The sequence below is a fragment of the Calliopsis andreniformis genome, chromosome 12 (assembly GCF_051401765.1).
Source record: "Calliopsis andreniformis isolate RMS-2024a chromosome 12, iyCalAndr_principal, whole genome shotgun sequence".
Lineage (NCBI taxonomy): Eukaryota > Metazoa > Arthropoda > Insecta > Hymenoptera > Andrenidae > Calliopsis > Calliopsis andreniformis.
In genome coordinates this window covers 7,847,078-7,864,120 of record NC_135073.1, presented here as the reverse complement: position 1 = coordinate 7,864,120, position 17,043 = coordinate 7,847,078, and the positions used below count along the sequence as shown (strand labels likewise).

Here is a 17,043-nt window from a genome sequence, read left to right as displayed (position 1 = left end):
ATATCGCTATCATGTATCAAGATAATACGTTAGTCAGAGTAACACATACAAAAATTAATATTACCTTTTTTTAAATGCCTCACTAATTTTACAACACATTTGATCGACAATTATGATATCTGTTCTCTAGTAGAACATTCGGGATAATTCTCGAGTCACGAAAGGCAGGAAGGCCGTGCAACGAGACGATTGGTCAATTCTATCAGAGCTGGCTCATCATTGGCTGAACGCAATTACGTATATCGGTACGCCGAATGGAAATACTCTGATGCGCGCGTGGAGTGCGCATTATAAGCCTCTGTGAAGGTTGCATCACTACACGTGAAGTTGGGATACCAGCGTCTATTCTCAACTTTTTAGCAAAATTGAACGATATAACGCGTAAAAATCAAAATGCTCACCGCCGCAAAGTTATTCACGAGGAGCTGCAGCAATGTTACCTGCGACATCGCTAGAAGACAACAATTCAGCACAATTCTTAAAAATGTAAGTTCCGATGGCGATTCGTAACGCACCGTCCGGAATATTTATCTCGACGAACGTTTGTTCGTCGTTAATGATCTGTACTGCATCAAAGCTGATTCGCTTATTACATAGTATTTAACTTACTAACTCGTATCATTTGTTGTTTCCAGTATTTAGTCTTTCTAGACTTCCTTCTTTTTTAATGCCGAGATATTGTCGATCTCGTAGCCGGCACGTGATCGGCTACTGAATTTATTTCTTGCAAAATACTATGCTTCATAAAGAAGTATAGATACATCGATGCTCGTTACATTTGTAACTCCAATGTTTTTCTGTAACAAATTTTAGTAACAAATATGTTTGAAAATTTATGCGATTTTTTAGGGTATGCACATGAATTAAGGTGGTAATATAGTTTTTTTAAAGAAAGTTATTTTTATAAATTATAATACTATTTATAGTGGCATTTGATGTATTTAAATCATTTTCAGGCTGCGGCTCCTGCATATCTTATGCCTCAACGTGCAACGGATTTGCATCAGTATAGATACAAGTAAATATTCCTTACTTAGTTTCTTATTACTTACTTTGAAATAATTGAGTATTGTTTGTTCTCAAATATATGTAGTCAAAGGAATGTTAATTATATATTGAAAGTATATCAATGATGTTTTATTATCTATTTATGTAGATCCGAAGGAGTAAAAGGTGCAGTAATTGGTATTGATCTTGGTACAACATTCTCTTGTGTAGCAGTTATGGAAGGAAAGCAGGCTAAGGTTATAGAAAATGCTGAGGGTTCACGAACGACACCATCTTATGTGGCATTTACTAAAGGTTTGAAAATTTACAGTAAAAATAATATTTTAATTATTTTATTATAATATATTACTTGATATCTCAAACAAATATGTATAAATATACATATGTAATAAATATACATATTTTGGAATTTGTTTAGTAAGTTTGAAATTTGTGATGCAACTTTAATATTGGAGTTGCAATAATATTATTATGTAATGTACTTTAGTGTAATTCAAATATTAGGAAGTAAGACTCTGGAACATATTTCACTTGTAATATTGTTCTGAAGTCTTTATTTTAGCAGAAACAGATTGAAGAGCTTATGAACTTTCAGACGGAGAACGTTTAGTTGGTATGCCAGCAAAGCGCCAAGCAGTCACAAACTCAGCAAACACATTTTACGCTACGAAACGATTAATTGGACGAAAGTTTGATGATCCAGAAGTAAAGAAAGACATGTACGTATTTTAGTATATTAGTATAATATATTTTATTGTTAATGATCCCGTTCTATATGGAGTAACTTTGATTTCTAGGAAAACTGTTTCATACAAAATCGTACGAGCTTCTAATGGAGATGCATGGGTACAGGGAGGTGATGGTAAAATGTACTCCCCTAGTCAAATTGGTGCGTTTGTGCTCATGAAAATGAAGGAAACGGCTGAAGCATACTTGAGTACACCGGTAAAAAATGCTGTAATTACCGTTCCTGCATATTTCAATGACTCACAAAGACAAGCCACTAAGGATGCAGGCCAGATTGCTGGCCTTAACGTACTTAGAGTAATCAACGAACCAACAGCAGCTGCCCTTGCATATGGCATGGACAAAACAGAAGATAAAATGTGAGAATCATGAATCATTAAAGATATTCTATCGCGACACGTAAAGTGCATAAATCAAGAATGATGTTCATATTTTTCGTCTCTTAGCATTATTATATTAAATATGCTGAAACTATCTACTGACTTTCTTTAGTGATATTTTATTTTAATTCATTTTATTGAAGGTATGCACGTATTATATGATATAATATTTTGTAGCATTGCAGTATATGATTTAGGAGGTGGTACCTTCGATATTTCCATTTTGGAAATTCAGAAAGGAGTTTTTGAAGTTAAATCCACAAATGGAGATACCTTCCTGGGAGGAGAGGACTTTGATAACGCTTTAGTTAACTATCTTGTTTCTGAATTTAAGAAAGATGTACGTATGATACACTAAAGTTGCTACTTGCAATAAGTATTATGTATATAAGTAACATTTCGATACTTTTATAGCAAGGTTTAAATGTAGCCAAGGATGCAATGGCTATGCAACGGTTGAAAGAGGCCGCTGAAAAAGCCAAGATCGAACTGTCCAGTTCACTTCAGACCGACATAAACCTACCTTATTTAACTATGGACTCCAGTGGACCAAAACACTTAAACCTTAAGCTTTCGAGAAGCAAATTCGAAAGTCTTGTCGGCGATTTAATTAAGCGTACTATTCAACCATGTCAGAAGGCGCTTTCTGACGCTGAAGTTGCAAAGTCTGATATTGGTGAAGTATTACTGGTCGGTGGTATGACAAGAGTGCCTAAAGTTCAACAGACAGTGCAAGAAATCTTCGGTAGACAACCGTCGAAGGCTGTAAACCCTGATGAAGCTGTGGCTGTCGGAGCCGCAGTCCAGGGAGGTGTATTAGCTGGCGATGTAACGGATGTACTTCTTTTGGATGTTACTCCTCTATCTCTTGGTACATATTCATTTTTTCACATGTACAGTTAACATTTTTTACTATGATGTTTGTTGACTAATCTTCTCTCTGATACAAATGAAGATCTCAGTTTACTGAGTTATCCTTATTAAACTAAATGTGAACTTCTACAATAGTGACCAAAACGTATGCTGTAATTTGATATTTTTAATTTCTAGGTATTGAAACATTGGGTGGTGTGTTCACAAGATTAATTAGTCGAAATACAACTATTCCTACCAAGAAGAGTCAAGTATTCTCCACGGCAGCTGATGGTCAGACCCAAGTAGAAATTAAAGTTCACCAAGGAGAGCGAGAGATGGCTAGCGATAATAAACTTCTTGGACAGTTTACTCTTGTTGGAATTCCACCTGCGCCAAGAGGAGTACCACAAATAGAAGTCACATTTGACATAGATGCTAACGGCATTGTTCACGTATCTGCTAGGGACAAAGGAACTGGCAAGGAACAACAAAGTATGTAGAAGTTTAAGAGTAACTAAGTTGATGAAATTAAGCCTCACTAAATACTGTTTTTATCTTCAGTTGTTATTCAATCAAGCGGCGGTCTTAGTAAAGACGAAATTGAAAACATGGTGAAGAATGCTGAACAATACGCTAAGCAAGATAAAGTCAAGAAAGAAAGAGTCGAGGCTGTGAATCAAGCTGAAGGTATTATTCACGACACGGAATCAAAATTGGAAGAATTCAAGCCACAATTGCCACAAGACGAGGTAAGATACATATATAAACGTATGCAATTTTAATATCGATACTATTTACTTTTTATGAGGTTCAATTTTATTTAATGTTCCCTATTTTTTACAGTGCGACAAATTGAGAGAATTGGTTGCAAAAATGCGAGAAACATTGGCCAAGAAAGACGACATGGAGCCAGAAGAAATTAAGAGACAAACGAACGAATTACAACAAGCAAGTCTTAAACTGTTTGAGATGGCATATAAGAAGGTATGTATTTAATTGTTAAGTAGAAATGTGAGTTTCTAATATTCTGATAACACGTATAATACATTTGTCACGCTATAGATGGCCGCGGAGCGAGAAAGCCAAAACCAAAGTCAACAAGACACTGAAGCCGAGAAGAAAGAAGAGAAGAATTAATTTTATTTAGACAGTATGTATTGAGGTAAAACAAATTTATTGCACACAGTTGTAGAAACACTAATCAGTATCTCACGTGCTCCAGAAGATCGTATTATTACGTGGATAATTTACAAAATTTAAACCAAGATGAATGATCGCGTCGTTCAATTTTTATTCTTGAGCACGTATTAATTAGCGAATGAATATTAATTTAAATTTGAGGGGTGAAAGACTTATGCCTTCAATATCGATCAGTTATAATGCGCACCGCTTTGTAACTGCAATTATTTTTAATAGTTTCAAAAATGCATATTAAAGTGCAACAAAGATTTGATAACTCTTTTTATTTCAATTCGTACTAATGAATGCTTTGAAAATGTTGAAATTGTACCTTTCTACAGAAGTGTTTCCTGTGGCATATTTATTACACATTCAAATAAAATCTTACGAAAAGGAGGTCAAATTGTAAATTCTGTACATAAAAATCTACTTGAATTTATGGTACAATGCTGCTAGCAGTTTCTTTATTACTATGTGCAAGACATGTTAAGATACTACACTTTTGTGTCAGTTTTACATACTTGGCCTCATTACGAGAATAATCGTGAAAATTGATAACTCGACATGTTATTCTGACGGAAATTTGTAACTATAGAATTCATCCAGTATGAGTGTGACAGAATACAAGTACACGAGAGAATGCGATGAATGTACGGCGCAAAACAAACTATAGGAGGTATGCGACATGTAGATTATGTTAGGAAATATTGTATTATGATGTAATCATATTATTAAAATTTTTTATTTGAATTATTGAACTGTAGAACATAATTTCTATGTTTCGTTGTGTTACCGAATAAATTCGTTCAAAGTAATATGTATTTTATACGTAAATATACATATACGTTCTAACAAATATCGAGATTGTGACTGCTTTTGTTTTTATTTGCAAAAATAACGAAAATGAAAGATTGAAGAATAGTAAAACGTTATAAATAATCTCGAAGTTACTTCGTTCACTGAAAACTTGTACTGAACATTTTCTGTGCATAAGTTCATTGCTTTCCTCTTTATCTTTTAAAATTATTTACTCGGTTTACCCTTCTTTTAACTTTGATAAGACAAAACTGAGTTATAACTGCATAAATTGACTTCTAAAAGATACATTACAATGAATAACTATTATGTGATTGAAAAAAATGTTTCACCATAGACTACGCATGCATAGATGTATCGCTCAGTGTATTATCTTTAGTTCGATTCTGTGAGACCTCAGCTTCGTTATTTGTCGCTTGAAACATTATTAATAAATTATCACAACAAATCAAAATTTAAGAAGTTTTATCATAATCGTCAAGTTTATCTAAAGACAGTATTCGATTAAATCTTTAGATTGGTCAGGGAGTTGATTTTCATTAGTGAAATCTAAAGTGAATCTACTTTTGTATTTGATCCGTGGTTTAACAAGTCTGAATTTTGAGTGAGTAGAACCCGGATAGAAATTAAGTTGCAAAAATTTGTTTTCTATTTCTGTTATTATACAATATTTTATGAACATAATATGATGTCGGAAAGTTTCGATACAAAATGGGATGCTACAGATATTTACGAGATACTAACGTGGGTATTATACAAAGATCGCGAAGAATGGAGTGACGTGACTCCTGTGCCACAGGATGACGGTCCTCACCCTATTGTTGCAATAGCTTATACTGAGAAATGTGAGTATTCTATTGTTTCTAAAATCTACTTTGAACGAGTATCAATCACTTTCCTAATTTTATGTTCCCGGTAAAGTTTACCGCCTAACCTCACATCAACCTTTTGTGTATTCTGAACCATTCAAAAATCGAGCCTTTGTATATAAATATTAAAATGTTAAAATAGAATTTTTGTAATATTATATCGTGTTTGTTTATTGTATTAACATTTAAAGTTTGCATAAACAAATGGAAAGTAAACGATAAGAAGAAAATAAATGATATACTAGTGCAATAAGTAGATATAAAAAGATTCACAATGCGAGTCCTCTAACAATTTAATTATCGTTTCAAGTTAAGGACAGCCACGATTATTTCCGAGCTATTTTAAAGTCTGGTGAAAAATCAGAACGTGCATTAGGTTTAACGGAATGTTGCATCTGGCTTAATCCAGCTAATTATACAGTATGGCAATATAGAAGAGAGATACTTAAAGCTCTTGGAAGCAATTTATGGGAAGAGTTACAAATTAATTATAGAATAATAAGACATTACACTAAAAATTATCAAGCTTGGCACCACAGACAAGTTATTGTCGAGTGGCTTCAAAATGCTAGCAAAGAATTAGAAGTTACAGAAATTATTTTAAAAGAAGATGTAAAGAATTATCATGCTTGGCAGTATCGTATATGGTGTATAAAAACATTTAAGTTAGTATACTTAATTCATGTTTTTATTGTTTGTGAAATTATAATTTTAAAGTATATTGCATAGTTAAATTCATCAGTACTTGAATTTATTTAATACGTTTTTCGTTTATACAATATGCAGTTTATATGACAACGAACTGGAATATGTAGAACAACTATTGGATGATGATATTCGTAATAATTCAGCTTGGAATCAACGTTATTTTGTGATAAGTAATACAACAAACTTTGAACAAGATGTAATCGATAAAGAAATTGACTTTGTCTTGGATAAACTATTGTTAGCGAAAGAAAATGAAAGTGCTTGGAATTATCTTCGAGGGTACTGTTGGTGATATTTTTTTATTCATATCAGTAACAGTAAATTACTTGATTTAGTTAACATATGAATTATATGTCACATTTTAGTATCTTGATGCAAGATTCTAAGGGTCTGTCTTATAATGAAAAAGTAAGACAGAAATGTAAAGAATTATATTCAGATGGGTGCCGTAGCCATCATTTGTTGTCCTGTATTATAGACATTTCTCAGGGAAAACCTGTATCATCCGAATCACCAGATTCAATATTTCATATTAATAATGCACTCCAGGTATTTTGTTTTTTTTTTTTTTTTTTTACCTATTTCATATACATATCCTATCAATACTCATAATCATGTTTACTCATTATTGTATTTAATTTTAGCTGTGTAAAGACTTAGCTGAGAAGTATGATCCCATAAGAAAACGATATTGGGGTTTTATTAGTCAACAGTTAATGGAAAAGTTGCAACTGGAATCTTAACACATTCTTTACAAAGCACAGATTACTTAATATGTTACATTATAAAGCCGCCACTCTTAATTAATATATTGTAATCTTTTACATAAAAGGACCTGTGTATTATACATTTCTGTGTTGAAACGATCACGAATGTATCAACGTAAAATAAAATTGTTCATAATAATATTTGATAATATATTTTACCTAATTATTCAGTAAGCAGTTGGTATATAATAATGGTGTTAATAATAATAAAAAAATGTTATATACACTGCCATCTATAAGTCACTGGACACTTGCAATAGCTTAACAATAATTTATATTATTAACTTGTAATTTTGGAAAAAAAGGCTATAAGTCAATACAAAACATTCCTTGTATTTTATTATAGTCATGATACAGAAAGAAATTTTTCTACTGTCCACTGTTTACTTAGCATGTCCTCTTTTTATTATAGAGATTTTTTACTTCGTTTTAAGATCTCAATAATATCAAATATACACTGCATCTTCATAGCTTTACTTGTAGTAACTATCTTTTACCATTATATTTACTAATCAAATCATTCCTGAATTCATGCATTCAGTGATAGCAGGATTATATTTTATAGGCTCTATTTTTTTTATAGTAATAACTGTATTTTGTTATTATATTATATAATTTTAGTTCTATTTCTGTAGTGACTTTTATCAGATGACTGATTTTATCAAATACTGTCAAATTAATTAAAGAAACAAGTTTTCTTTCAAACATAGTTATTGCACATACTCCAATGGCTTATGGATAATAGCAACACACAAGAAAGTATTTTTATGTATATTGAAGAGCAAAGTATGTTGTATATGTATGGACAAGAAGAATAAAATATTAATAATATATACAAGGTTTCCTGCCATTTTCCTACCATCGTCACTGGCACCCTTTCCTTCACTCATGAAACACTAGAAGAATAATATAAAGCAACGAACGTTAATTATTTATTTATTTATAAAATAGTTACATACTTTCAAGTATAGTACAATAACTAATTATAATAATAATAATTATATCAATGATTAGGCATTTGCGTAGCTAAGATAACTATAAACGCTGCGTTCCAAACGATGATCTTGACACTAAAAATACTTCCGTGCTTTATTAACTTGCTCGAATCAACGATAAGTAACTCAAACATAATTATTTAGAAATGATTCTTGGCTTACAGCTTACGGCCAGTCACTTCTTTAAGGTAGTGTCAAAATATCGAAAGCGAAAAGTGAATTTCGTTGCGAAAAAACGGCGGCAGTGACTGCATTGCTTAAATAAAAGAGAATTCACTTTCAACACTAACAGCGATCTAATCAATTATATAGACTCACGAAAATCACAGTTTTTTCTCATTCAACAAATTCAAAAATTAATCTCAGTACAAACGGAAATACGTAATGTAAATGTAGATACATTTCATGAGAGTAATCGAATAAAATTACAAATTCAAATTACAAGTTTCAAAGTTCATATAGGGCAGCTTTCTTAAACAAGTATTATATATTTATTTGCATCGGTGAATTTTAATAATCTTTTCTTTCATCTTCAAAATATTCAGACCTCTGAACAATAACATTCCCATCAATCTCAAATTTCGTTAACTTCAAAGTCAGATTCACCAATTGAGACGCTCAAAGTCGGAGCTAGCCAAAGATTGCGAAGCAAACACAGAAATCAATCACTCTGACTTTCCGAAGAGATGGAGTTGATGGATATTGATTCCAGACTGTTCGTGTAATGTCATAAGATTTTAATAGACAAGATTTTAATGGACATATTACACATGACAAATCTTTCAACGATATGTGTAAACAACAAAGTAACATTAACTTTTATGCATATATATTATATATCGTATCGATCAACAAACCCCGAAGGGAAACGTATACCTAACGTGAAAGAAGGAATTGAGTAGCAATCGATGTCTTGTTTCGATGAAAAAATTTGTCTAATCCAACCGAACCGAATTGCGCATACGAAACGTACGTCCTCGATACAGGATACTCATAGAGGAGGGGCATGTTCTTAAGTTTCTCTATCCTAACATTTAACAATCAACATTCAAACGATTAGTCCGATTACATGCTCGTACCGATAGAAAACGAGTCCTCACGCATGGCAAGAAAGAATATACAATATTCCTTCGTTATAAATTTGCCATTATATTCATCATATCTTGAAACTATTTAGAAGAAACAAGATTTGCTTTCACGTATTCTTATTTCTATGTTTGATGAAAGAAATTGGGTTTATCAGTACACAAGTAGATCCCAGATGTGGATGTCTCTATAAGATCATCGTAATGATCTGTAAGTTTATAGCAAGAAAATACTGTACAGTATTTCCACTCGCTGTAAGCTTAATTCTTGATGCTGGGAACGACTTTATACAGAATAAAAGGAACTTTTGATAAATAAATAAAATAAAAAAATGTTGTGTTGATAGGTCATTTCTGTATCATCAAAGCTGAAAGCGAAAGAATAGTCTCAAGTAAGTGAAATAGTGTCAAAATTATAAGGAGAAAATATTGTAACGCGGTTCACGAAGATTTTGGCGCGTCGAACTTTGAATCGCGAATTCGAACAGAGGACTGCTTTTTCATCGGTACATCGAAGCTACGAGATACACGTAGTTTTTACCACGGATATACACATATACACTTGATTTACACCGAAAATATACCATCATATCAATATCTTTTTTACCACTTTCTCTTTGTTTCTCTTTTAAATTCCTTCATATTTAACACGTTGTATAAGTACTTTATCTTTTCCTCCTTTGTTTTATTTTTTTTTTTCTTTCTTTCATTTCTGATAAGCGCACGGTGCTTGAAAACCCGCATGTCGCGTATGTATGAATCCTCAAAGAACTATAGAACTGTTGAGCCGAGATACGTGTAGGGTCACTTCAGGAAGATCGATAGATATACCAATGCTGTTTGGTATTGCGATTGTCGAAGGTACCCCACGCGTACGAAGTCGCTCGCTTTTATGGCACACTTCAAATCGAGTGCCTTTCTTTCTCGAAAGAATTCCGTGAGCGATTCACGCGTCTTTCTGATCGAGATCACGACAGAAATGAAATAGAGCTTTTATTTCTTTTTTTTCTTTGTGAATGTTCGAACGATCATTGCGTTCCTCGTGATATTTGTACCAATTTCGATCTTTAGTGTCGATGAATACTATAATTTTACTTTTGCATTTAACACATTTGCTTCGAAGAATGTTTCGACCTATTTGAGAAAAAATTTGATGTTTGACTTCAGTTTTTGGAGGAAAGTTTTCTAAGACAAATATCACTTTAATAAGTTTCATTTGAATTCATCGTATTTGTTCTTGAAGAAATTTCGCAAACCAATTTTTAAAATTATTTATGAGTTATTGTAACATTCTGTTATTGTTAGCTATAATATAAATAAATACTTTATTGACATTTTCATTTTGTATTAAATTCCTGTGCATGACTGGTGTCATTAAACTTCCACATTCCAGAGTTACATTATGTTCGTTCTAAATGGAATTATTCATTAAATCCTTAATTGACTTTTGATGCCTATAATTCATCAACCTCGTGTTTAACTGCAGAACAAATCTCATTACTGTACAATTTTGCATTTGCACAAATGTTTTAATGATTATTATTGTATACAACATTACTAAACTGATTTATAATAAGCTTACGGATCAAAAATCAGTTTCTAAGTTCAAACATTCTTGTCCAACTGTGGACATCCTTACGTTTTCAATTAATTTAATTTACGATAATAAATAAAAATATCATTGTTTGAAAATTAAAATAAGTTTCAGTATTTTGTGAATATAGATCTCTCGAAGCGAATGTGTTATGAAGGCAACCATATGTTAGTTGCGTTAGAACTAAAATATTGTGTTCGACGGTATTGCATGAAATAGATATAGTAATTTTCCTTCGTTCTAGCATTTGCAATTTCGAGGAAGAAAAGGATATAATTATTAACGTTTGATCACGAACGCGTTCAAATTTGTACATTTAAATCCCAGGAATATCGAAATTGTGTTAGCGTTTCGTTATTGCACGTTGTGCAAAGCCATTCATTATATCTACCACTTGTTCAAATATTTTCGTTGAAATATATTGTTATAATCGAAGAGGTTGAAATTAATTCGAGGTAAATGTCTCCATTAGCAACCGTATTCTCTTTATTGATCAGTTCCTGCTTTTCCATTAACGGTGATAAATAAATGTATTGCCCCATAACTATAAAAATTAAATCACAGAACACTTATATTTACTTATTAATTTCCAATGTAATTTATTATCCAATTCATTGAGAATTTTAGGGAATGTAAAATTGTAAATTTGCCAAAAGTAAACAGCTAAAGTAATAGTAGGACTAATTAAGATTGAGAAGAAGAATGTAATTGAGAAAGTAATTAATGGAGACGCGAGATTATCCATTGTAAAAGTAGGTCGATAAAAGAGACTAGAAATTGGGTATACTTTTCAACATAATTTTCTTCTAAAAGTTCTTGTCAGTTCCTAAAGTCAATTTATGTAATTAAAAAATTTAATGGGCCATACATACTGTACATTTTCAGTAACCTGTATTTCACGTTGCCTGATGAAGGGACCATTTACCTTTCATTAAAGAATTCCACTTCTTCATCGGCTCTACACACATTCGAAATTCCGACTCTTCCCTGACGAAAGTATAATGCTTTGGGCTGAATGATTTCTCTTGTATTCGTACGACTTTTTAACGTCCTAATTTTAATTAATGTCCTCGATATTCCCCTTATAAATATGTAATCTATATGATTGGACCATCTGTCAGCCAGTAAAACACAGCCTGACCATAATCTTCCATATGCTATGTAATAATTCCCTTGTAAGTATTGATAGTGACCGTGAATGGCTCAATGACCTCTTAAACAGATTTTTTATCGCCCTAGTTCGCCTCGTTTTTTCCGGAACATCGAGCCCTTGCACGGATCAATTCCCTTTTGATCTCTCGGTCTAACAATTATCCTACGCCTAGTAGATACCACCGAAAATACCCTCGTTAAAGATACGTCTAGCTATCGAGAAGGAGATAGATTTCGTATAGAGAAGATAGATCGTGGAACCCTATTTCAAAATACAGTGTGTACCTACGTTAAAATAGACGAGATATTGTAGTTGGTGGAACAGATACAGCGATGAGTTATAGGGACAACCAAGTTACAGTGATATCCTTGGAAGTGCAGAGTGTCAAAATGTGTAGCTTGCCACTTGTCATTTGGTCACATTCGTTTTGTGTCCAGGAACAGAGGTTACTAGAGATCAACTTTGAAAGCGCATTCAAAACAGTTGGCCTCTTTGGATTACAGATTCTAGCAGAGGATTTTTTAAGGAATTTTCATAGATTATAGTAATAAAACAATATACAATAAGAGCTCATCATTTTAAAGAAAATTACGTTATCCATCGTGGAGAACAATGTGTATTAAGTTTTATTTGAATATTATGTTAACTAAATACTTGTCACGTTTTTTGACAAATTTTGTACAAAACCAGAAACAATTTAGTTCATAATGAAGTTTTTGCTGTTTTCTTTAAGTCTGCGATCCCTAAAAATTCTGTGAACACTTTGGTATTATCATAAAAGAAAAAAGGGATTTCAATGCGTTATTAAAAAATGAATATTTAAGAAATTTAATGCTAATGGGAGCTAAGGAGAGGCGTTGTATAGAATGCGTCTACCGAGATGATTTTTAGGATAATGACCAAAACGTCTGTGGAATGCTCTTCTGAATCTTTTTTTGTTCAAGGGTGCTAACGACTTCGACCGAGCTGCTTTTATGCTTCTCTATATTTGTTCTATCAACTACTGTGGGGTCAGAGAAAGAATCGATCCAGGAACATATTTAAAAAATGAAAGCTCTCATTCTCTTCATTGTTATCTCGAAGGTTTCGAACAAAGTATTGAAGACATTCCAGTAACTTTTAGGCAGAACACTGAAAACATTCTTTGAAAAATTGCTAGAAAAAATGTTCGCTAAATGTAATTAAAAATAAAGAATGTATTTCTTTTTTTACTAGCAATAATTCAAGTGTAATAAATGAAACTGTTGTTGATTTTGAGATTGTATTCATAGGTCAATTTAATTATGCAATAAGTAGTTACTATTTTAGATAGCAATGACGTAATAAAAATAATAATAAATTACTTTTCATAAGTTAATCCATTAATACTTTTTTAAATGCTATTTAGTTTAATGTATTGTGAGTTTTCTTAAAGTTCAGTAAAAGGATTTTATTAAATTTTTCACTGAACTATAAGCCAACTAAATGACTTCCGAAAATCGATTCTTCCTTCAACCCTAGAGTAATATTTTGTAACCCCTATAATTTCTTTTTCATTCGAAATCGAGCCAATCGAGATTATTCTTTTTTCTATCTATCTGTTCACTTTATTTATTTCTCTTATCTGTTAACACGTTCATTTATTCTTGGTTACATGATATAACTAATATTTTAATCTTCAGATTAAATTGTTCAATTTCGCGAGACTGTTTTTCATACCGAAATAATACAACAAGAAATTTTCTGACTTATTTCTCATGAAAACTATATCGAAGCAGTATGCAGTGAAACATTATTGTGTTTAAACTGGCATGAATAAAATCCCTGACACCAAATTTGTCAAATTGCAATTAGCACAATGAGAATCGAGCTTCACTACTATTGATTTTGTGAGATATGTTTACGAAGCTTTGACATGATTCAAAGCAGATAATTCCCACATATGGAATCTAGTGAATTTTTTAGACAAGTGGTGTGATTCTGAGATAAGGCTGGTATTATTTCAACACTTTGATGTTCAATTACTTTATAAGCACTTCAATGTCACGAGCATTCTTCGAATATCGAAGAATTCGGAAAAATTATTACTGAAATGTAAAGCAATGTATGTTTGTATATTGATTGTTATCAGAAGATTTTTCATACTTATGTGGGAAGAAACACTAGTTATAAAAATTCAATGAGCAAATCCTTCTTTTTAGGGATACGTACAAATAAACTTGAATATGATTCATCATCCTTATTAAATGCCTGAACTTCATCAATACTTCAATATTCGACTATGTTGAATATCATTATTTTTCAAACTTTTCTCCCTTAATCAAATTTTTTCACCCCCTCTTCACGTATAACTATCACACTTCTCTCGACCTATCTATAATTTAATCCAAGCTTGTTAATTTTAATTATATTATACGTTATGTTAAAGCAATCATTAAATAGGCTGTTCATCCTTTTAAAACAGTTCTGTCATCTTTATCAAGAGAAATTGTAATCTATGGATTTAGAAATTAGGTCTTCAACCCTTATTACTTGACTGTATTATACATTCCAAAAGTGAGCTTTTATTTCTAGTTTAAGAACCGCGGGATATAATATTCAAGAAAATAAAGATCACTTATGTTAATATTCCTATATCTCGCACTAACAGTGAAAAATAGTCCCAGCCTTATCTCAAAGCAGTTCCCAAACGTTCGAGATATCCATTCACGTTCATTTTGAGCAAACGATTCCAAAGTACCTAAGATCGTTGAATAGACATTCCGTGAAATATGTAGCGAGCCATTTCGAATATTTTTCAAGAACATTTGCAGAGTTCGAAGAAACTCTCGAACTGCACAAAAGTCGGCGCTGTTTTCGTTTCATTAGTCGCGTTAGCGTGAACCTACTTTCGTCTATCTTCCTGAACCATTAGAAAATGAAAATCGTGTCGCGCGAGTGGCACGTATACAAACGATCCCCGCACATTTGATAGTGACATACAAGTCGCTAACCTGTTCTTATTGTCTACACCTGATAAACTTAAGAGAAACGCCGTCGATATTTTCCCTTGATCGCGTCTTACCGTTAGAAAATACGAGTCCTGGTCCTTAGGAAAAATATCAGAAAAATACTCTGCTAAGTATGCTTTGAGAAAGTAAAATTCGTGTATGTGTACCTGTACGTGTTCAACTTGTATAATTCGAATGTTAAGTTACACTTGAACCCTTGCCAGTCAGATCAACGCGACTGTCTCTTCGTTTCAATTCTTCCTAATCTCCGTCATACATGTTGTCCTTTCCAAAACGTTCTGAAAAAGACATGTCCAATATGTAACTGTCTTTTTTAACAACAGACTATAATGTAAAATTATCGATCCGCGAAGATTTCTATTTCATCATAGATACGAGATCTTACAGACGCAAGGCCTTAAACACTCTATATAATTAACACAAGACTGTGTCGATGTCAATGTGTCTGTGTACAGTACTGTGTATGCGTTGACTAAATGTAGGATAGAACTAATCTATAATAGGACTGTGTTCAGAGAACGCCAGACGTTCTGAAGTCGCCTTGTTTCTTCGCTGAACTAACAGCTTAGGTTTCGAAAGAAATTTCGATTAGTCTAATCTCGTTTTAAAAAAATAATAAACTCCCTCCTACGTTCTCTTCCTTAACGAAAAAGCGAAGCCTATCGACGCCATGTTAGATCTACTGTTTTAGATTACCGTTCGACCAATCGAGGGTACGAGAAATATCTTAACGTTTCTTCTCTGACATCTAAGGTATCTAACGTTCTCGATCGAGGTTGAAAATATCTAGGATAACACGATTACACACCCCGTTCCTTTGTCTTTCTCTATACTTACATCAGTAACTTCAAAGACATGTGGTAGTGATCGAGTTGACACGAGGCAACCGTTCGCCTCGATTTTACACGTAAATCTTATGTATCCTAAGTGTAGGCGCTGCTAAAAATCGGAGAAGTCTCTATTCCGGTGTTTCTCCCTCGTGCCTACGTCTATTACCGCGCTTTTACCCTTTCATCTCGATCTTATTTCTTATCTAGCTCTGTGTCCTGTGTGTGAGGATGACTTTTACGCTAGGTTACTCAAAGAACTGAAGAAGAATATGATCGAAGGAAGCCGCTATTGCGTAACGTTTGATGGAGAATTTGGAAAAGAAAAGTTGAAACAAGTGCCTTCTGGAATAATTCTACGTTTCAGTCTACGTTGTATTCCTTCTTCTATTCTTTTTTTGTCTAAACGATGCCATATTCTACTCGAATGTTCGGTACATTGCGATTTTCTTTTCTTCATGCGCACCCATCTTATGTACAGTTAATCGGAAGTAGGCAGTGATGGAAAATGATTGAATACATTTCGTTCGAGAATCGCCATCGCACGTCGCGGACACCTTGGTCCACTTAATGTGGAAACATCAGTGTAATCGGTGGAAGAGATATAGTGATTTGTGATCATTTTTATATTCGATGGGGATAATGGAATTTGAATTAGAATCGAAGTATTTAGTTTTGATAGTGAGGCCTACAATATTCGTAACGATTTAATTTTTTATAGTGTTATCATTTATCTTTGTACCTCTGGTTTCTTTAAAAGATTCATCAGTTTTTTCTACGACTTCGCTGTCGCTACTATTTTTTACGTTGAGTTCTCCCACTTGATATTAATATTTATCAAGTAAGTTATGGGAGTGAAAATATAAACCAAACTTGGAAAATTTATTGAATCGTTACACCCGTAAATTTTCTGAATGTCGATTCTCACTATCTAGCCAGCAGGCAATGTATGTCGCCTCGACCTATTTTTCCACGTATATGTATTGCACGATAATATCCAAACATTTAGTACCATTTTAACTCTAAAAAATACTTCATTAGAGGATGTCTAACCATTTCTTGTTACCTGC

The 17,043-nt window shown here is 32.8% G+C and overlaps 2 protein-coding genes across 4 annotated transcripts; both read left to right on the top strand.

Moving 5' to 3' along the window:
• Positions 1–282: 282 nt before the first annotated feature.
• Positions 283–4,984, top strand: Hsc70-5 (Heat shock protein 70 cognate 5). Of its 3 annotated transcripts, XM_076388506.1 has the most exons (11): positions 283–486; positions 957–1,018; positions 1,157–1,302; positions 1,604–1,727; positions 1,806–2,114; positions 2,313–2,475; positions 2,550–3,006; positions 3,186–3,482; positions 3,552–3,739; positions 3,834–3,974; positions 4,053–4,984. In XM_076388506.1, exons 1-11 carry the CDS (start codon positions 394–396, stop codon positions 4,125–4,127), a joined length of 2,055 nt encoding a protein of 684 aa, XP_076244621.1. In that variant the 5' UTR covers positions 283–393; the 3' UTR covers positions 4,128–4,984. The 3 variants fall into 3 exon arrangements, with proteins under 3 accessions (XP_076244621.1, XP_076244624.1, XP_076244622.1); XM_076388509.1 differs by lacking the exons at positions 283–486; positions 957–1,018 and having other exon boundaries at positions 1,188–1,302; positions 1,574–1,727; XM_076388507.1 differs by lacking the exons at positions 283–486; positions 957–1,018 and having other exon boundaries at positions 1,191–1,302; positions 1,571–1,727.
• A 121-nt stretch (positions 4,985–5,105) lies between these two features.
• On the top strand, positions 5,106–8,177 carry Fnta (farnesyl transferase alpha). Its single transcript, XM_076388510.1, has 5 exons — positions 5,106–5,830; positions 6,165–6,519; positions 6,641–6,841; positions 6,928–7,111; positions 7,207–8,177. The coding sequence occupies exons 1-5, from the start codon at positions 5,671–5,673 to the stop codon at positions 7,303–7,305; spliced, it is 999 nt and encodes a 332-aa protein (XP_076244625.1). The 5' UTR covers positions 5,106–5,670; the 3' UTR covers positions 7,306–8,177.
• The last annotated feature ends 8,866 nt before the right edge of the window (positions 8,178–17,043 follow it).